Below are 22,056 nucleotides of genomic sequence, written 5' to 3'. Positions count from 1 at the left end.
GATGAAACCAAGGCTGAGATATTAGATGAAAAGCACCTTGTCTCCATAACCTCATGCACCTCATGTCTATCCAAGGTAACTTGGCTACCAGAAGGAATTAGTCAGAGAAGTCCAGGTTCTGTCCACAGCAGGATGGCGGTATGAAATAAGTAGGTGGGCTTAGTGCAACATCTAGTGGACAAGTGTCCACATCACAAAAACCCCTTGTGTTTCTGGCTGATTACTGAAGGAAAAATCAGCAAAGGACCAAGGAACCATAGAGCAGAGCAAAATCCAATTTAGCTGTAAGAAGCATTGCTCTTCCTAATGAGGCACACTGGCTAATGAAAAGAACTCATCCTAATATCATCCATTTTATAAATGTGAAATGCACAGATAGGGAACCTGAGGCAATGTAGATTGACTTAAGTCAAAATGAATTAAATCACTGGTCAGAAACATGAATTTAATCAAAAGCATGAAATCTTAAGTTAAACTATTTTTTTTTTTAATTTTGTATGAATTTTATGTCCTAAGGAATCTTTCACAATTACTGGTCCAGTGACTTAATGTAATTCTGTGCAGACAGACACAGATTTTAAAGAAAATTTGGTTTTCCTTATTTCCTAGAGGGAAGGATGTACTGATACTCAAACATCCATTGAATAAATTTGATCTCTTATAAGATATTTTCTCAGTCTTAATTTTTTAGTTTTAAAATTAGATTTGAATTTAACTGCTGGGTAATTCATTAGGAAGATGGTGAATTGAAAATCTGCTGTGTTGATGTGTAACAGAACAAAAAGGTAATCCGTGGGATTTTCAAAACCACTAAACAGCCAAGCACTTCCCTTTGAATACTGCCAGTGTAACTGAACTAAAGCAGACCTGGGAGCTCGTCTTGGTAGATACTTTTCAAAGTCTCCTGTTTTCAGGTACTTTCAAAAGTGGGTCATTTGTTCTTTAAATTTTAGTTACTGTAGCTCTCATATTCTCCTATCTGACTTCTATTTGTAAGTCATAAAAGGAGAACAGCATGTTGGCTAATTAATTTCTGATTCGTTTTCTCAGATTTCAGTGGATTAATTCACATGACAAAAATATTCCTGTTGAATCTGATAATAAATAGAAACTCAAAGAAATGAAGGCAAATCTTATTTACACAACAAAAGCAGAAAGTACTGGCCTTTGGAAAGCATGTAAATATTTGCATGGAGTTTTTTGTAAAAAGTACAATACAGGGTAATTTGACATATTTATGAAGATCAAGCTGTTGTAAAAAAAGCTGCGTTTTTTCAGTTTCAGCTGTGCCATTATGGGAGAAGGTAGGACTCCTTAACTCATTCAAATCTGGGAAGTAATAACTGTTGCAATACACTTTCTTATATCTTTAATTGGTTTTAATAATTGTAATAAGCCCAGATTTAGCGTGAACCATTGTGTGTCTGAATTTTAAATGTAATAATTTATTACATTTTAAATCTTAACAAATCTACTTTTAAAAAGTTATAGGGTTTACATTTTTAGTTTGAAAACATTGAACAGCCCTGCTGAGCACTGGGCTGTTATGGATCAGTGCCTCCTCTTCCTCATATCTTGTCCCTGGATGCAAAGTCTTTCTTCACCAAGGACCCTAGCACACTTCAAACATCATCACCAACTTACATCAGGCATGGGCAAACCCACTGGCTGCAAGAAGGAGGCTCTATAAAGGTTGGGTCCTGTTTTCTTTCCCTCCTCCTTTCACCTGTGAGCACCAGTGAGTGGTGTTCACTGGTTTATTTGGCACCTCCAGGGAATAGGCTGCCCTCATGGATGCTCAGCTCAGGTTGCCCTTCTCGTTCCCTACCAACATGCTTTTGATTGTGTGGCATTTGTACCATTTCTCTTTTCTCATTTGTGCCTTTGTTGGTTTTGTCCTTTCATCCTTTCTCTCCCAGGGAGGTTTTCTGGTACAGTAACAGTAGGACAGTTTGTTTATGGAAAGAGTATATGACTATGGTTGCTTTCTAGGATCCTCCTGATGTCTACAAATCTCATCCTGAATTACATTCTGTTTGTAATCCAGCTTCTTCTAGGTCATCCAAGATGTTGTTAAAATGCAGTGGTGTCCATACATCTGCCTTTTATTACCTCAGGCAAGGCCATGGTTGCCATAAACCTATAATAAAATGAATAGTCATGTAAATGAGAGGTACCCCTGGATATAATTTATTTTGATTAGAATAAGACTTTTGACTTGCCACCTCTTGTAGCCAGGTTTCTGTACAGTTAGGCAAGTAACAAGCTAGCGAATGATCAGACTTCAAGGGCATTGGTTAGTGGGTCACTCTCTGCCTCGAGACTCATGACAAGAGTATCACAAAAATCCATTCTAGGATCTTTGCTCTTTATCAGTTGGTCTTTAACAGAGCCTGGGGATGAGGAGCACATTCTTATCAGGTCAGCAAACACCACAATGCAGGGAGAAGTTAACATGCTTAAAAGCAGGGCTGCCATCCACAGACCTGGATGGTCTGGAGAATAAGGCCAACACAAACTTCATTAAATTCAATGTGTATAAACAGAGCCAGGCTATCCAGGGAAGTGATTACTTTCCTCTTCTAAAGCTTGTTAAACCCCATGCATCTTCCAGTACAAAGCAGATGTTTATTAAATACAAACAAGTTTAGGGGATGCCCATTGAGATGATCAGAGCTGGAGCACATTCCCTTTGAGAGGGGACAAAGACCAAGCCTCATTCAGCCTTTAAAGAAATGGCTTCAAGAGCAAATAATCACTGACCTGAATGGTACATGGTGGAAGGATGAGGGGTAATTATCCTAGGCTGAAATGGGAGAGGTTCAGAATGGACATAAGGGGACATGGTTCATTCTGCAACAGCCCAACAGTGGGCCAGGTTTCCCAGAGACACAGTGCAGTCTCCATCCTTGGAATCTTTCTGGACTTAACTGAAAAAAGCCCTGAGCAACCTCTTCTGCCTTCACAGTTGATCCTGCTCTGAGGGGAAGTTTGGACCAAGGGCTGCCCGAGTTCTCTTCCAACATGAATTATCCTGAGATTCTGTGATCTACACTTTTCTTCATTAAATAATGCATGGCATAGAACATTCCTTGCTCCAAGTAAAAACATCCTAGTCTTCGGTCTTCCTTTCTGTACAAAAAAGGAAACATTCTCAGAACTGTCAGTTGAGAAATATGTCTGCACTGAAAAATGGCAATATATTGCTTTGTGCAAGATAGCTGTAAGAAATCTCTACAGAAATATCTAGTATCAGGAACGGTCAGTTCTTAACTATGTTCCTCTGTCTCAAGATATTTTTCAGGTTTTTCAGTAGAACAGAGTAGTGGAAGTTAAAATCAACCCTCCTTTAGATGTTTATAACATAGGCCTTCTTAAAGGATGTTTCTAACCCATCTAATTGAAGATAAATGCTTTAAAATATGATCCATGAGCATCCTGAGATCTCAAATACGAGGGACTGATTATGGATGGAGTTTCCACTTCTGCTTAAACTCCTGTCTAGAGTCAAGTTTCAACTTGTTTATACCACTGCATCGAAACCTGCCCAAGAGCAGTTGTTGGGAGACTCCAGATGGGAGTTTCTGGCTGTGATACTCATAACGGATCAGCAGCCACAGTAGTAGATATAATTCTCCCACGGCTCCCGAATCCTGTTCAGCTTCTCCTCTTTATGTTCCTGTGCCAAGATCTGACACAAGCTTCATGATATTCTGGCAGAGATGGGATGTGCCAGCAGAGAGGGAAGAGAAGACTGACTGGGACATGGAGGGATAGGTACAGGTGGCAGGAAGGAACAGCTGACAGAGCCTCAGGATGTCAACCTACATTCACGTGACTGCACCATAACCTTCAGTTACAGAAGTCCTGTAAATGTTTCTCTTAATTTAAAGACAGCTCAGGTTTACAGACGTAAAGACCTCCCAGATGGTTGTTATCCAAATATAGGACATGAAGTGGTGAGGAATCCTAGGGGCAACCAGATTATCCTAGAAAAGTAATTTTTACGAGTAGCCAGAAATCTCATATGGATGTTAGAGAGAGGTTCAGCTGTGGTTTGCCATTCTGCCTTGCAAGTGAGGCATTTTTCCACCTTCTGACTCTTGTTAGCTCTCCAGCATGATCCTGGCTCAGCCTGACAACTCCAGTTTATAGAATAGCACCCTTTAAAGTTAGACAGCACTTAATTTCAATCTGCATAGATATGTGGAATATTACCACAAATATTTCCCATTAAAACCAAGTGTGGCTGTGTTTGTCCCTGGTACATAGATGGAGAATTTGACTGTGCAAACATTGTTAAACTCTGAGGAGCTGCATAAATGTCTCTTCTTTTGATATTTATTCTCATGTGCTAAATTGTTTAAATCTGTTGTTGCAAATAAAGATGCAGCGAGGGAAGTAAAACTGAAGGCATACATTGGTGTTATCACTAGCAATATTCATCAAAAAATACAAAAGCATCTCTTTGTAAGGTACACAGGCAAGCATAAATTGTGTACTAATAGTTCAGCAATTTCTTTATTACTTCTCTGCCACAACTATAAAATAACTTGTATATCAGACTGATGCCAGAAAGAAGCACAATTTCAGGTAAACAGCTGTCTGAGTACTCTTCCAGGAAATTTATGTAACTTTAGCTCCTTCCTATGGCTGAAAATGCAATAGTCTAAAACAGACACCACGATTGCATATCCTTAGGAAAGAAAGGTATAATTATTGGTTGTGGCTGGCAGTTTATCTTATTCAGAAAAGTGGTTTCCTATTAAAATAATAGAATTTCAGCAATTCTCAATTTCTGTTAATCATCCAGAGCAAAACAAGAATTGATATTCACAGCTGAATGAATTGCTTTCTTTAAACACTGTAATTGTTAATAATGCCTGAAGATGAGTTACCTATATTTTAATTTATATATAGATAAATATATATTTTTCACCTCTCCAGAACAATTTTCAGTGGTCTGACTTTGATTACTAAGCCTTTGGGGGTGGCATTTTCATCTCACGCAGTATAGTACAAATTTAATTTGCAGGAATCACTAAATAAAGGACAGAAAATTGTGATTGAGGTTCTAACATTGGCTGGATGTACATGGACATTAACCTTTGAGAAATATAGGAAAATTCATATGTTAGGAAGTGGCAGAAATAAACTGAGGGAGGTATTTATGAGAGGACAAAGATCTTTAAAACGATAATACTGAAACAGAGGTAATAATAACAAAAGCTAAAGACCACAGTCCTACACATTCCCCTACCTATTTGAACTCATGGTCAAGTGACATCACATGTCTGTTGAGCATGTGATTGACTGTGTCTGTGCTTTCTTCCTGTGAAAAATGTGAGGCAATTTAATTTCATTTCCAGTAAAAGAGGAGTTTGCCATAGATTAAGAATAAACATATGGGAGCAATTTATTTGAGGTGAAATCAATTGCTAAATTAAGGTAATTTGTCAATCAGCCTGACCCTTGAGAATATTCAGGCTAAAAATAGTCACAACAAGATACTCTGGCAAACTACCTTTGCTGAAGAGGGCGCTTGGTGTTTGAATGTCCCAGAACAAGACAAGAGTTATGTCAGAGAATCACAGAATCATAGAACAGGATAGATTGGAAGGAACCTTTAAATGCTGTCTAGTCCAATCCTTCTGCAATGTTCAGGGACATCTCTGCCTACACCCACTTGTTCAGAGCCCTTCCAGTCTTGATCCTGAATGTTTCCAGGGATGGGGCATCTACCATCTCTCTGAACAAACTGTGCCAGTTCTGCCACTCTTCTTGTAAAAATCTTCTTTACATCTTACCTAAACTATGGCTCCTTCAGTTTAAAACCATTACTCTTAGTCCTATGTCATTTTGAGCACAGGATTAGTGATAAACACTATTCTCTAATCCTGGAGATCCTGGTTGCCACCTCTCAGCTGCCTCGAAGGACTTGATTGCAATTGTTTCTTATGTATGAGGGCCCATTGTGATAAAAATCCAGTGTCAGTGTCTCCATGTATATCTTTAGCTTCCCAGCTAATTCAAAGGGCCTCCTCCTCTGTACATGTTGCATAATGCAAATTCACTCTTTGACTGGCTTTTGGAGCCAAATATTCTGGGGCATGTCCCATGACATAAAAATTGCTAGAGAAGAAAGTGCACAGTGGAAACTGCAGAGTTGTCCAGCACAATCCCAGGATGTTTAGTACCTTCAGACACCCACAGAAGAAACATGGATTTCTAGAGTCATGGAAACCTGCGGAAGATCAGACAGCTACAGAAGCTGAACTGGATAGTGCCACTGACCTCTTGGCCCTGGTACAGTGGAAGCTGTGGGAGTGATAAACTCAAGGGCAAGAAAAGGAGTGAAGACATCATGTCTGGTCACTCTAACTGCTCTGATGAGAGAGAATGTAACAAGGACATTGCTAACACAAAAGACTGTAACAACGACCTAAAACCAAAAAGATTGCGTTACTACGGGAATGGGCGCAAAGGGGTCCCAGTGGAAAATTTAGCATGGAACTTAGAGAACTAGAAATATGAGTGAGTTGTGTAATAGACTGGCTTTACCAGTATAGCATGGTCCATGTCTCTCAATCCCTGCAGAAACCCAGGATCAAGTGCTGTGGATGTGGCCTGTGTGAGTTGCAGGGGAAGAGCCTTGAAGAGGTTTCCTTATGAAGTGTGCTGAATTTCTTGGCCTGAGTTGGATGCAGTTGGACGTAAATTTTTTGTAAGCATCTAGAGCATGTCTAGAAATCATAAACTTAACCACAATCTTTTTTCATTGTCCAGACACTGAGTCTCACCTTGATTTAATTACTTAAGAATTTATCAGGATTCTTTAATTTCTACCTAGAACCAGTGTCTAGGCCAATACCTGGCAGCAAAAAGTGACAACAATCATATCCATAATTCAGGAATATCTTAAGAACCTTCTGGGAGACCACAAGTCCATCAGGTCTTTTGGTACTTTTTTTATCAATTTTAGAGTGTTTAATTTCCATCATTCTTTAAATGACATTCATGGTCACCTATTCCATAACAATACATTAAATACAGGAAAAGAGGACATAAAATTTTCTCATTATTCCCATAAAGGAATAATTTACTTAACTGAAAAAAATGTAGTTGACACTCTAAGTAATGCTGTTTTTGAGAACCAACCCTAATCTGCACTATGAAGCGATAAATGAGCGCTAAAGGCTAAGTAGATTATCCTAGGAAAGTCTCCTTGAAAGTCATTTAGCAGCTAATCATATGTTAAGGTCAAACATTTCCAGTTTTTCATGGCAAAAAAGCAGGCCTCCTGCCTGATTTTCCTGTTCTGAAACAATTTAAGGAGTATATCCAAATTGAAAGGATTCTGCAAATGTCCCCTCAGAAATAACCCTTCTCTGACATTTTTCCTGATCTTGATTTTATCTCAATTTGATTTGGCCAGTATCTGCCCCAAGGAAAACACAGACCTCGCGTATTTCGGAAAAACAGGGTACATTGTTTTCTTTTTGCTTGGCACTCATAAAAGCCTGACTATGGCACCTCCTCTGCCCCAAAATGATTTTGCAACATGGTTGAGGGGGAAAGAGCATGGAGCTCTGGGACACACGTGGGCTATGTTCAGTCTCAAGTTCAGTTCATCTTCATTTCTTCAATGTCTTTAAGCTCTGTACTAAAGATCATCCTAACAACACTTACTGCATTTTAATGTGAAGACAATCTAGGATAACTGTTCTGAAAATTTTAAGCAGCTCCATGAGGGAAGTCTACAGTCAGAGGAAGTGATTTGGGCAGTCACAGAGGCGTGGCTGGCCCAACCTGTTTTCCTTTTTAACTCACTTTTCCACACTCTGTAGTCATGCCTTGGGGGAATCATATTTCATAACGAGAAGCTGAACACTATAAAAGACTGTGATTGCATCATGATCTGTCTTGAAACCTATATTTTTTCTTTTCGTGAATGAAAGCGCTTTCCTTCCAGAGTGGAAAGTAGCACATGAATGTAGGCAAAGATGACTCACAGCTGTAAAATCTCTCACATGCGTAACATTCATGAGCATGAAGACCTGACTGCAGTCAGCATGTGGCTTCAGTTCTTGTAGGTGTGTAGAAGCCAGCTGGGGCACAGATAGTGCTTCTTCCGAGGCAGCCCAGTGATGAGCACAGGCTGTAAAACCTGCTCAAGCAGCAGTGCAAGGCTTTGGGTGGCCAGCCCTTACTGGGTAATGATTCCCATATCTATATTGCTTGCTGTACTTTCTATTAAGCCAGTTTATCTCCCCAGCTGGCACCTTTTTTTTCTTTTTTTGTTTGCACTGTAATCCTCACTCTGACTGGTACAGGTACATTTTCTAAGGTTTTGTTAAAAGATATATTTGAGAACTACTTTGGTCTAAACATTACACAGGTAAGAATGAAAAGAGATCGTGACTTTGCAGAGCTGTGAAGTGGGGCAGGTCAACAACAGGGGAAAGGGAAAGAATGGGAGAAGGATACTACTTCCTTCCTTTTAACAGCAAATGATGAAATTATTCACCCATTTTCCAGATGAAGGAAGGAAATTGGCAGTTTTCACATTACAGGAAGCTTTTAAAATGACATATTTAATCAGTAAAGTGACCTTAGAAATCTGAAAAGTAAGAGAGGCATCCTCTGTCTTTGCTGAGGTAGAGGAAGGAGCTGGAAGAGCCTGCCAGGGTTAGTGAGGATCAAACAAGCCATTCCAGACAGCTGGGTTGTTGTGTAAAACCGCATTAAACCACACGGACTTTCCTGTCACACCATGAGCTGGTCAAGGCAGCGATGCTTGCTTATGTATTTGTTTATTTATTCAATTTACAAGACACTTTGGTCAGCACACTCCCTTAGGGCACATATAATAAAAACAGTACATCAATTAAATAGCAATGCTTGCAGCATTGACAGAGTGCCTAACGAAGGACTTTGAATTCCTTCAGGCCTGTCCCTTTGGGGAATACTCAGCTTGTAGCTCTCACACATCTGGAAGGTTTGGAGGCAAAAACAGGCTGCCTGAATACATGGATGTACCTTGAAGCACAATTTGAAGGACAACAGGAGCTTCAACTGTTGTCTTATAACTGTAAGGGAAGAGAATTCTCCAGTTTGGAGCCCTGCATGAGAGAAACCTGAGATTTTTAAAGCTATTTATGTACTACAATCACAAGTAGGCCCTAGTGGGTATTCTTACTTGCCCTGTTTTTTGATTTTAATTTCAAACTTGTTCAGCCTACAAGGGAAAATCCCACGAGGTATCTGAATGCATCTATCTAACTAAAAATCTGGGCCTGGGTTGAGTATTGCTACAGCATCAACAACCCGGCAGAGGGGCAGCCTCTGAGGTATCTTTTGTAGCTCTTTGGTCAAGCACACTAAGAGCTAAAGGTGTGATGTTTATTAAGGGTCTACAATAGAACAAAAATATGGCCTGAAGAGAATAAAGAGCAAACCAAACAAACCTCTTGTACCACTCAGTTAATACAAGCTCCCAGCCATGTGGCATGTCCCATGTGTCCCTGCTTCCTGCTTTCCTCATTGTCTCCATTTTATAGAGTTAGAGTGGCCAGTGGCCATGGAAGGATAAACTCAGGACAACTGTTCTGTTTTCCTAATGGCAGTTTTTGTAGGGTGGCAATGCATCCAGACAGGGTGTCCCATCTTGTCCTTCAGGTCATGCAGACTAAGTGGTCCTGGACAAGGAAAGCTTTATTTTCCTTTTCAGACCCTGACTCTCTGCCAGCAGGTCCACAGGAATCCGTGGGGAAGCCACAGCCTGTCTAGATGCATGAAAAGAAGCAGACAGACAAAATCTGATTAAACCTGACTCTAGACTTTTCTTCTCAGATATCTTTAGTAATAAAAGCCACCATTATCCTAAGGATTGGTGATTTGTTGTGCCTGCTTTATAGCATTTTCCACTTGAAATACCTCTGAGGTTGGCTTTTAAAAGCAGATGTTCACTCTTATTTACAAGCAGCATACAGATGTTCTGTGCTGTCAGTCAGATGAACCTATAGATGCACCAACAAAATCAGGCCAAGAGACTTTTGGTCCAGGCACCCTAAAATCGTGGGCTACTTCTGCAGCAGGTGACATTAGCTCAGCTTATTTTCTGCACCTGTAAATCTTGACAGGTGATGTTTATTTGCTGAAAGGGTGTTTGCAAAGATCAATTAGCTGGTGCCTATAAAGTGCTCTGCAGAGAGCCGGTATAACCACTGCTGGGGCATAGCACTCCCCTTCCTTGCCAGGCTCAGTGGGAGCACTGTTGCTTTAAAAAGGGAGCTTGTCCAAGCTCTCCTCCTCCACTGGATCTAAGATGGATGCTCCTGCTGCAGCAGAGCCTGTGAGCAGACTTTGCCCAGCCTGCTTTTTTTGTTTTTCCTGGAAGCTTGCTCCAGACAAGTCAGCTGCACTGCAGACTGAGCAGAAGCAGGAGGGCAGCTCTCCCCAGGTAAGCCCCAAAGCTGCTCATTCCCACACCTGGATGGGGCAGCACCAAGGATGCTGCCATCCTGAGAATTATGGTCCTCTCCGTCCGTCTGTCTGGCTGACTCACAACAGCTCTCAGCCAGACAAGAGTCAAACAGCTCTGGTCCTGGGCTCTCTTGCACGCCTTTCTTGGGTGACTGGCATGAATTTAGTTATGAGGAAGACAGGGAGGTTCCTGATCCAAAGCCAAAGCTGAGCTTGTGCCTGTTCCTTTGTGTTAGCATCACCTCCATGGAGGCACTTCTGAATGTGCCTGCAGCACCGTGGTCTTGGGGCCATGCTGTGCTTGGCAGCAGCCCCTTCAGCCTGTGCTGGATGAGGAGATGGTCTTCAGTAACCACACAGAGCTGGGGCTGGCTCAAGAGGGTTCTGCAGGCTCTCGTAGGCCTGCAGTCCTGGGAGCAGTTTGAGCTCTGTTGGCTCCTTTCCCTCAGAAACGCATTGATTTTCCACTTAGCTCCTCATCTCTGAGGCATTAAAAATGTCATCTGTAGAGGGCTGTGCACTGGGCCCTCCATTAAGTTTCTTAAGTTTGCCTTTATTTCACCTTATTATTCCCATGGACTCTTTGGAGGACACATTTCCTTTGTATAACATCATTTTAGGAAGGTCTTTCCTTTCCCCTTCCCCAGGGTGGTAGAGCATTGGAGGTAGGAGACATTCCAACCAACACAAAGTTGGAGGTGCGCTTTTCCTTAATGTCTTCTATTTACAGAACTGTTCCCTTTGGCTAACAGTGACAGACCCTGCTTGTATCCTCTAGCCACAGGGACAGAGAGCGTTTGGGTAGTGCTGTCAGGGTGAAAAGTCCCTGCCCTGTCTTTAAAAGGCATTCTAGAAAGGCGCTGTAAAGGGACAGCGGCCAGTGTTGACTGGGAAGGATTGTTTTCACTGGCCCTGTGCTTCTCCCTGGACATGCCCCACCAAAGAGGGTCAAGCCAGACCTGTGAGCACCAAGGGAGCTCTGTGTCTGAGAGGGCCTGGTTCAGAAGCTCCCATGAGTGAGAGAATTGATAGGATTCTTAGGCAGCCCAGAATTAGGCTTGCTTCTCCACCATCTGATTTTTTGCGAGCCATGTGGTTTACAGCTCGTATTCAAGGCAATGGGTATCAGCCCATGGAGGTAGACAGAAGCTGCTGTCTGTGCCACACACAAAAGCAACACCCTTCCAGCTTTCTCTGGGTAACCTTTTCTTTTCCTACTGTGTAGAAATGGTCAGGTTACAGAGAGAGACACACAGGAACTGTTGAGAGAAGAAATAGTCTTTCAGAAATATTTTTATTTAGCCAGGTGGCACCTCTCTTTGGGTTGGAGTCAAGGGCAGCTCTCTCTACAAAAAGGCAATGGTAGGCATTGATGATTTTTCCTTGTTGACAGTGGTTGTTTCCCAAATGTGGGGTGGATATATTTAGTAGAGGGATCTGCAGCCTCTGTTCCCCTAAATACACCTAAGGCGATCCTGTGTGTCCACTGTGTCCCAGAGGCAAGATCCATGGTCTGTCCTCAGCATGGTGAGGTTAGAAATGCTAGCAAACAGAGCGCCAAATTAGATGATGTCATATAGATGTTTTTGCTACCAAGTTTTGGTGGAAAACTTGATATGCAATTGTGGTCACAGCTAAATTCTATTTCTTATTTGTGAGTTTTTCTTGGGTTTGGGTTGTTTGTTTTTGTTTTTTTCATGGAATGAGAATTTCATAGCCGAAAAACCATTAAATGCCAAAAGCTGTGAGGAAAGTGGCATTTGCCAAAAATGAGAACAGAATTTCCTGTTACAAGAATCTGAAGGAAATCACTGACAATCTTCCTGGCTGCTGAGAAAATGCTTACTTTTAATGGCAACCGGCAAGTTGGATACATTTATATGTAGGAAAAAAATTGTAAAAAACCTAAGAAATTTTCAAAGTTCAAACATCTGGTAATCAGCACCTCCTCCTCTACATGTCAGGGAGAATTTGAGTAAAATTTCACAGAGGAACCCAAAGTGTTCTCCTGTTTCTAGCATGTGTGGTGACAGCCTGGATTCAACTCTAGCATGAAATGTGTGTCTGCTTCTCCCAGCCAGGGTGCCTGCACCCTTAGCCAGAGCAAATCTTGAACACTATAATAAGGAGCAAGTAATGTAAGACTTCAAATGATAGGACTTAAATTTAGGCTTGGTCCACTTATTTTGTATTTATTTATTTATGCCTGCAATTATAGCTCAGTTGAATGATATTTTACAATCAGGATTACAGATTTTGTTTCAGAATGCTAGTAATATGGAAAATTCACTTCTCCAAAGTGTCAAATAGCCTGACCTTCTCATGAATTCTGATGTATCATCGGTTTTATTTTTACTTCTGCTTTCATCAAGCACTTTTCCTTTATGCTTATTATTTCTCTCTAAATAGTAGTACCATATGACACAAGAAATAGAGGCTGGGTTCTGGTGGTTCCCCTCTGGGGCTGCCAGCAGCAGTCTGAAAGTCTCAGTACAAGAGATGGTCGTAGAGGCACTGGTTCTCCACCAAAAGCCAGTTCTGGGAACCACATTTGAAAATTAATCCAGGGCCTTACAAAATACTTCCAGGAAATGGTCAAGGTAATAGTGATGGGTTTTTACTTGTGGGTTTTTTGGGGGGGTTATTCATTTGGTTTCAATTTTGTGGGGGTTTTTTTTGTGATTTTTTTTTATTTAGAACATGAAAGGATTTCACACATGACTCTTAGAAGATAGATTCTTTACTTGCCATCAGCTGGGTATAGTCCCTATCAACTTCCCATCTATGTGGGCCATTAATGATCACCAACATTTTAATTCTGTGTGATCCAAAGGCAGTGAGGTCTAAGTAGTGCATGTGTCTCCTCAGAAACCAGTGATACATTTCTTGAAAGTGGATTTCTCCTTTGAAACTCTTTAGTGATGCAACACTGTGCTCCAGCTAGTCTAAATCCCAGGAGGAATTTCTTCCAAGTGCTTTTTTATTGACGTCCATACCCTGAGCACACCAGAAATTATCAGAGGAATGTCATATATAAAGCTCAACATAAATAAATGGCCTGAAAGCAATAACATGAAGTACAAATATTAAGTGTTGCGTGTAATAAGTGATATCCAATTGCACGAATACCAAATGTGTATTGATTGGCCAGGAAGCAGGGAAAGGTGTAATGGTGTAGAAATGTATCCCAGAGTGGGTCTCAGGGAAAAATGAAAGGCTGTTGCAAAGCTAATGGAAAAAACTTGGACCATATTTAGAGAAATACTGTAAGTGGGAGATGGGAGGAATTATTCTGCAGGGCAGTGTCACCTTTGGGTGCACACTTTGAGAAGGACAGGGAGATTTTTGAGGAAAGTGTTAAGGACATTAGGGGTTTTATAGTGTCTGAGCTATGGTGAAGTTTGAAAGAATTAAGTAGAACAGGTCAGGATAATCAATGATCATCTTCAAATATATAGAAGCTGTTTTTATAAGAATGCCTGAGATCTATTAAGCGACAACTTTTCATAATGGAAAAGGGACCAGTTAGAGAGGATGCAGAACTCGTTTATGAAGTCATGAGAGACGCGAAGAGAATGAATAGAAGTTAACTGTTCCTTGTTCCTTCCATTGCAACATTTTGAGAAAGCTGGTCAAGATATCAGAGCAAAGGTTCAGAATAAACAAAAAAGATAGAATTGGAAGGCCAGAAAAAACATCTCATCAATGGATGTTATGTAAGTGGAATGAATTCGGGGGAGGCAGGAAAACAAATGGAGAATTCCTACCAATTTCTACTCTTTCTTACTGAGGGAGTCCTGCTTGCACACAGGATGTGAGTGCAGAGCTGGTGATCACAAGGAGAGGTCTGTGGCCAAGCTGACGCCTCCACTCAATGCATAAAGCAAAGGTGTGTGTGGTGCAGTAACTTCAGCACACATTGACAAGCAGAGCTAGCCAGTTTAGTGGTAGCAACACAACACAAAATTCCCTGTAGACTAACCCCACTTTTGTCCCAGCAGCCTGGGTAAATAGTGCAGCTCTTAGTCCTTGGTGAGTTCTAGCACATGGTTGCTAAACTGATCATTTCAAGCTCTTTTAGGTGCATGTGTATTACACTATTAAAAACTTGAAGGAATCAGTAGGCCTACATAGTGACATTAAAGTAAGGCATATATTTTCTAAATATTCTGTGCGCACGTTTCCACTCTGTGCCAGCAGGATCAGGCCTTTATTTCTCCTTAATTTGTCACAGAAAACCTTAAAAATGCTAATACAAGATATAAATAGGAATCTTCAGGTAAGTGGAGCTGTTTTGTATCTGTTGAGGACTGTCAGCAATATGCTTGCTTTTTTCTTTCAAGCTGATGTTTAATTAGAGAATTTTTCCTCTCCTCTCTCATTTTTGTTTAACATTTATACCTGGCTGGAGAAGTTACTTTAAAAAATGATATGCAGTTGGTGACTTTGTAAATGATTTAACAGATCAAAATTATTTTCAGAAATAATTCAGACAGTTTTTCACTAGTTACAAATGTAGAACTATGCAGGGAATGTGGCTCCTTATAATGTGTAAACACTTATGAACATCAATACTTTCTGTAAGAGCATTCCCATTAACTTAAAAATCACTGTTATACGACAGCATACTTAGAGATATGGGCATTTAATTGGAAGGCATTGATTCCATCTTCAGGTGAGGAGATTGAGTCATGTTTTCCAAGCTGCCTACCACATGTGAATTCTTGATGCATAGGATTTTTCCAGAGCATCCAATCTATCCTCTACCTTTCTCTCTGTCTTCATGCTCCAACTGCAAGGTGCTTGAGGAGAACTTTCTATCCCCATGTCCCTGTCATCTCTAGGTGAAGGGACCCAGCAGGGTCTGTTGTTGGCAGGAACCAACTCAAAACTCATCCTTGTCTCCATACAGTGATTTGTGAAAATGAGATCAGGTGTCACAACCCACTGTGTGAGATGGAGCAGATGTTGCTCGTGATAGTGGAATAGGTGGGTCCCAGCAGTCCCAATGACATCTCACAGAAGTGGCAAATCTGTTTCTACACTGCTGTCCCTGGAGCTCTCTGTTCCATCTCCACCCCAGTGGTCCTATCCATCTCCTGCTCATGGCAGGACCGGCCCAGACCTTATCTGCTCCTTGAGCCTTTGGACACACCAAAAAGAAAGTTGCCTTATCCCTGTTTCTAAAAGTGCACATGAAAGTTAAATCTTGAATTACCACATAGAATGAGTTCAAACACAGTTTTGCATGAGGTGTAGGCACATCACAAATTAGCAGCTCTTGAGCAGGTACCTGGTGACTGTGGGGTCTTTCCTGGGTAGACGTCAATGATATGTGCTCACAGCCCAGAAGGTGGGACCATACCCTGGGCTGGAGCAAGGGAAGTGTGACCAGCAGGTTGAGGAAGGTGATTTTCCCTAGCTACTGCACTGTGGTGAGGCTCCCTGGAGTGCTACATCCAGCACTGGGATTCCCAGTAGAGGGAAGGCATGGACCCATTGGAGTAAGTGCAAAAGTGATCAGAGGGTTGGGATGTCTCACCTGTGAGGAAAGGCTGAGAGTTTGGATTCTTCAGTCTGGAGGAGAGAAGGCTCTGTGCTGCTGCTTTTTGGTACTTAAAGAGGCCTGTATGAAATATGGGAACAGAAATCTTCTCAGGTTCTGTTGTGATAGAACAAGGGGTAATAGTTTGAAACTAAAGGACACTATATTTAGACTAGATATAAGGAATTTTTGTTTTCCAGTGAGGGTGGTGAAACACAGGCAAAGGTTGCCCAGAAAGGTGGTGGATGTCCCATCCTTGGAAACATCTGAGCTAGGTTGGACAGGGCTTTGAGCAACTTGACCTAGCTGAAAACATCCCTGCTTGGTTGAAGGAGGGTTGAACTACGTGTCCATTAGAAGTTGCTTCCAACCAAAAACATTCTATGATTACTATTCCAGAGGGAGATGGATTTTCAGGCAAACTAAGCCCAGGCTTCTGATACTCACCAATAGGCAAAAATCAGCAAAATGAAGTGGATGTATGTTTTAGTATACCCCAAAATGACCAGCTCACAGAAAGTGTAAACATAGCTGAGGTCCTTGAAGCACCCTAAGTGGCGCCTCTCCCAAGACAGAACAGCTATAAAGACTTTGGTTTAGACTGAGGTGTGAGACTGTTTTGTTCTTAAGGAACATGTGAGACAGTTGTGTGCAATCATTTCTATTTTGATGGGGGATCTTTCAAATTTGTTTTATATTTACTTTCTCTATTTCCCTTTGTATGTGCTGCCTGTGGTGCAACAAGCCTTTTTGCTTTTTCTTTTATCTGATTCTTTGAGAAGACAACTTCTCTTTAATCACTGTCAGAGACAGGTTTTGTTTTTAAGAGGCTTGATTAGTATTCAGGGACTTCAGAGAACAGCAAAGAAGATGGTTTTGAATTCTAACATAAGATTAGAAGCAAGTTAATAATCACATACCTTGGCCAAGGGTTTATAGATCATCATGAATTTCTCATAGCTAATGGATGTTTTAAGGGTTAATAGAATTTTTAATGGTACAGCGATGAAACAAAAAGTTGAGTAGTGAAATTTGGGAAGGGGAAATGCATAAATCTGTATGACAGTAACCAAAACTTAGGCAATCTTTTCAACAGGTACAGCAGAGAATTAAGAAATACAAAAATTAAGCATCATAAGATAGCCAGAGGTGAATACTTAAAAATTCTTCGTAACTCTTCATGTCTTTTTTTTTTTTTCTGCTTATATTGATCTTGTTTCTCACATGATATGTCAGGTCCAAAGCTAAGCATTAGTATTTGAAATGGCTCCAGTACAGGAGGAAATATATACAGATTGAGGAAATACCATGCAAACATGATCATAATACTTCCTGAAATGCAACTCAGTTGCAAGTTAATTCATCCATTTCCACAAAACAGTGTGCTATGAAAGGCAGACAGCCATCTCCAGAAAACCTAGAGCTGAAATGTTGGCAGCTTCCAGAGGGGCTGGTAGAGCAGGAGAGGTCTTATCAGACTGGCTGTGAGCAAGTGGCTGGATCCATGCACTCGAGCCCAAAGATGGCTGGAGGGCTAAAAAAAAACCTGATCCATGGACTTTTCATAGAGTAACACCCGCAATTTGTATTCTTCTGCATATTCCTTAGCACAAAAAGTGCACCTAGGTTTTCCAAGAATCCTTGCTCCTGCAGTATGACTGTGATTTAAATGCCTTTCCTGGCAGTGGCAATATACTTGTGTGTGTGATGAGTGCTGTTGAAAAAAAAGAAAAGAAAGAGAAGGATCTCTGAGCAAATGTTTTCTTATGGCATTTTTCTGTATGTGATTTTCACTTAATGGAAATAAATGTCTTGGCCAATTGCGACATGAGTTATTATTCAAATCTGTCACTGGAATAAATCTTCCTTTTCTGAGATTTTCCCAAATGACTGTGTGTCAGGTAACTGTTTTTCACTTGAAAGCAATGATTAGCTCAAGTGTGAAGGGATGAATTTCGTGCCTTGCAAAATACTTGGGTGCTTGCTGTTTGGTGCATCTTAACAGTGAAATGAAATCACAGGTGAAACCTGTTCTGGTTGAAAATCTGCAATAGTGGCAGAGGCTGGGGAAGAAATGGGAATTTTAATGAGCAAATATGTCGTCCCTTTTGAAAACATGAGCCAGCTGAATGCAGTAAGATCCAAATGGTCCAAGAGGCTAGCTGGCTGATTGTCTTTCCCTTCTTTGAAATTGGAATTTGGAACTAAATGCAGGTGATTTAAATTAGGCCATATGCATATTAATCAGAAATCACACTTGTGTGCTTGAGTTTGGTTTTCAATGAGGACATGGTGTTTAAAACATTGAAAAGTACAGATGTAATGCATCCGTCTCTTCTAAATGCTAATGATTGGTACAGATTGGGAATTTCTGATCACTGAAATGGCTAAGATGGGTGGCTATTAGAAGGGCCAAAATAGTTTAATAGCACAGATTTCAGACATTTCATAGTAGTGTCTCCTAAAAATATTACCATGCCACCCCCATCCCAAATTAATGCTTCTAAGGCCAGTGATGTAGTGTGCTCACACCTTAAGGTAGCACTGTGATTCATGTTTTAATGATAGTGGCTGCTGGCTGTAACTATGGAATGTATTGTCATGGAAACTATGCTTTTCTATATTTACACCAGTGCTGGTTATGCGAGAGACAGTGCTTGAAAGAAAAATCTGTATAATATATAGCTTAATAACAAGACAGGCAAGCTAGGAATAAACAGATCAAAGATTCAGCAATGTTACAGCTGCTGTTTGTCACCACAGTGCTTTTCTAAACAGGCTCAGTCACTGTTGAGAGAAGTGCTACTGCTATGTCACTTTGGGCTCATGGGTCACACAAACTCAGGTTATTGAACAGCTGACTGAAGGGCATCCATGCAGTGAGCTCCCATGGCACACAGGCTCACTTCCAGGCTGGTCAGGAGAGAAGTGTGAGCTGAGTGAATTAAGGACAATGGTTTGTAAGAGCTTGTTATCTGAAAAAAAGAAATCTTCAGAAATGGAACTGGGTTGTAGCTCTGACAGTGGAGCAGCTCTATCTGCCACTTCCATCTAGAAACTGCTGTAATTTTACTGAGCCTGGGCTCTTGTGAGTGCTAAGTTCAAAAATAGAGAGTGAGAAACAATAATCGGAAAACATTATTCCAAGCTGGAATTTAACTGCACACCGAAATTGGATAAAAATAAATTTATTGTGTGGTGCAACAGTAGGAACAAAGATGAAGAAATTGGTTGTTTTATGGTATTGAACTTTGCAAAGCAATGGTAAATTATCCTGATGGAATTCTACTTAAAGTATGGACATATGCATAGAAGCAACACACACGTGCATGTATCTGAACTTATATAAACACACAATATAAAATCTTAGTAGAACAGCATGCCTAAGTTAGGGTCTGCAGTGTCAGACAGCTTTATTAAAAAAATCCTGTGCTATTCATCCTCTGGTACTGCTTGATCTGGCTTCACACCGGGACCTCCATTTGCCATTTTCTCTGTTCTGTTGTATAACAAATTTCTGCTTCGGGTTTGTTACAGAAAACTGTTTCAGTTGTGACTTAAGAACTCACTTGCGATTGCCAGGGAGACAAGCTGCTCTCATTTCTTTAGAGTTTCTAATTTGATGGGCAGAGCTTAGTGAGTCACAGAAAAGCAGGGTCAGGGCACTGTGGAACAACTGCTTGGTTTACTCTGCTATCAGCTGTGAAATCATTAAGGACATCACTTTACTTTCCATACCATGGCCTTTTTATTTTGTATTTGTGTCTGGCAGGACCTAACCCAAACCTGGAGGATACATTAATCCAACTTTTGATATAAATAATCCTCTTTAAAAGCACAGCTCGTGATTTGTTCATCCAAGTGCTTTATTATGCATTTTCAGTGAGTGTTGCTTTAACTGAAGGAGCAGCGACAGCTGTAACAGAATCCCAAACTTCTTGTTTAATTATTGCTTTTCTGGTTTACGGCAAGATGTTTGCAGGTTGCAGGATAGCAGTACTAGCTGGAGACAGTTACCTTGCCTCCAACGCAGAGTTTAAAGAGGCTTGACTTTTTAGCTTCATGCTGGTGCATTTTCCGTGTAACTTCATATCTTTATTCAGTGTCTCTTGCAATCCTTCAACCTGTCTGTTTGTAAATTTGTGCCTGGAGAAAGCTCCCATGTGGCAAGCCAGGATTGGATAAATGTTGCTTGTATTTCTCTTATTACAAACTCCCAGCATCTGTGATTTTCAGCTCTGAGTACAGTTTGTTTCCTGCTGAGATTCATCTATTTGAGGAAAGCAAAGGTCATCGCTTCTCTGGAGTTGCGACTGATTTGATTCTTTTTCACGGGGAGGCGCTGGGAAGGGAATCCTTACTGGAATACCTATTGATAAAGGCTGAGCATCCTGGCTTCTTAGATAAGTCATTTTTTTTCCTCTTCTCTCCACACTATGACTATGTATTGCAGCAGCTCACTGGCTTTTTACCAAATCAGGAGCTGCAGTATTTTTCTTCCGATGGAATAATTTCAGCCTACTTCAGCTAGCATGACAATCTTATGTGATTGTTATGAGTAGGCGTTTACATCCTTTTACATGCTAATACTGCCACACCTGCTAGTCCCCCTCATTTCCATTTCTCTCTCTTTTTTTTCCTTTTTTTCTTTTTTTTTTTTTTTCCCCGATGTAAAAACTAATTTCCCAGAGGAAGGGAAATCCTGAGATCCGTGATCGTTGTTGCATCGTTGATTCACCAACAAAGAAGGGGATGGCTGAATGGGACCCAGGTAGAGATTCAAGCAGGCTGCTTCTGACCAGCAAGAGGAAAGCTAGCTGTTGAGCAGCATATGTTGCCACTCCATGTGCTGTGTTAGCTACTTGTTTTCAGCCTTCAGTAGGCTGCCACTACTGCAGCACTAAAGGAATGTGCCCTATTGTTAAAAATCCTGACTGCTTTACACCAATGATTTGCCACTGCAAAGTTGCATGCACCAACAACACTTTATCGTTGATGTTTGGATGCAAGGTAGGATGTGGTTAATGTATTTAAATGCATGCTGTAACTCCTTTGAATATCTGTGCTGTTTAATTTTGTGTCTGACTAGAGATTTCAGTGCAAATTGCGATCTGTTGGCTATAAATTAGGGCTTACAGCCGGCATGCTTTAAACGTTAGAGAAAAAAAAATCAGAAGTAAAGCTTTCTTATTTCCCAGGGATATACGAGCAGAGATTTACACGGGAGAATTACGGATTATGAAGCATTTGTTTTAGAGTTGATTGTATACTTAGCTAACAGTGCTAAGATTGCTGAACCACTACTCTGCTATTTGCCCGGCTTTATTGATTTGGATGTGTATACTGTTATTACAAAAACACAATCCAGAAAGACTGAATGTATTTTTTTCCATTTATTTTGCTGACATGGTTTTTAACCAGAAGAGCAATACTGAAGTATACAAGCTTGCTCTTTTCTGTAAGAAAGAATAAAGTAAGCTCCTGATCCCATTTTTAGGTCTAGAGGAATATCTTTAAGTGTTTTCTTCTAGGGACTGGACAATCATTTAATTTTCCATTTAAATTTAAATCATAAGGTGGCGCAGTTAGCCAGAGAAGTTTTTTCCTGGCTGTGTAATGCAACCCCATCCCAATTTTTTTAACAATGGTGTTGGATTGGGCTATATTCTATATTTGCCCCCCCCCCCCCCCTTACATTCTGGCTTGATGTTTGAGTATAACCAATGTTTGCAATTTTACTGAATAATTCAGAACTCATGGCATGTTTTTAAAACTTATTGTCTTTGGGGAAAAAGTTTGGTTCTTGGATCATTGGATCAATCATAATGATTTTACAGAGGGGGTTACATATTTTGTCCCATTCCTTTTCCTGCTCTCCTTAAATATTGGTTGATATTAAAACTGTTCCTCTATGTCTAAATAGAGTAGGAAATGAACAGTTATATAAAAAAAGTAGTGTCAGTAATTACTTAAAATCATTAACTTCAGACTTGAACTTTGCTAATGCTCAAAAATAGCTAAGCTGC

At 40.7% G+C, this 22,056-nt stretch overlaps 1 protein-coding gene across 5 annotated transcripts in view; it reads left to right on the top strand.

Moving 5' to 3' along the window:
- DLG2 (discs large MAGUK scaffold protein 2) overlaps nucleotides 1-22,056 on the top strand; it is a gene marked incomplete at its 5' end in the record, with an annotated part of 981,693 nt that overhangs the window by 346,794 nt on the left and 612,843 nt on the right. The window contains one exon of one of the 5 annotated variants that reach the window (XM_084227142.1): nucleotides 20,939-21,037. The exons of the other annotated variants lie outside the window; for them this stretch is intronic. Coding sequence (XP_084083268.1) covers nucleotides 20,939-21,037 — 99 coding nt within the window. Of the gene's footprint in view, nucleotides 1-20,938; nucleotides 21,038-22,056 lie in introns of those variants that run through there. 5 annotated transcript variants of the gene reach the window in all.

This window comes from Fringilla coelebs, assembly GCF_963513975.1.
Source record: "Fringilla coelebs genome assembly, chromosome: 2".
Lineage (NCBI taxonomy): Eukaryota > Metazoa > Chordata > Aves > Passeriformes > Fringillidae > Fringilla > Fringilla coelebs.
Note: the sequence above shows the minus strand (reverse complement) of the source record. Positions and strands in the feature narration are given on the sequence as shown.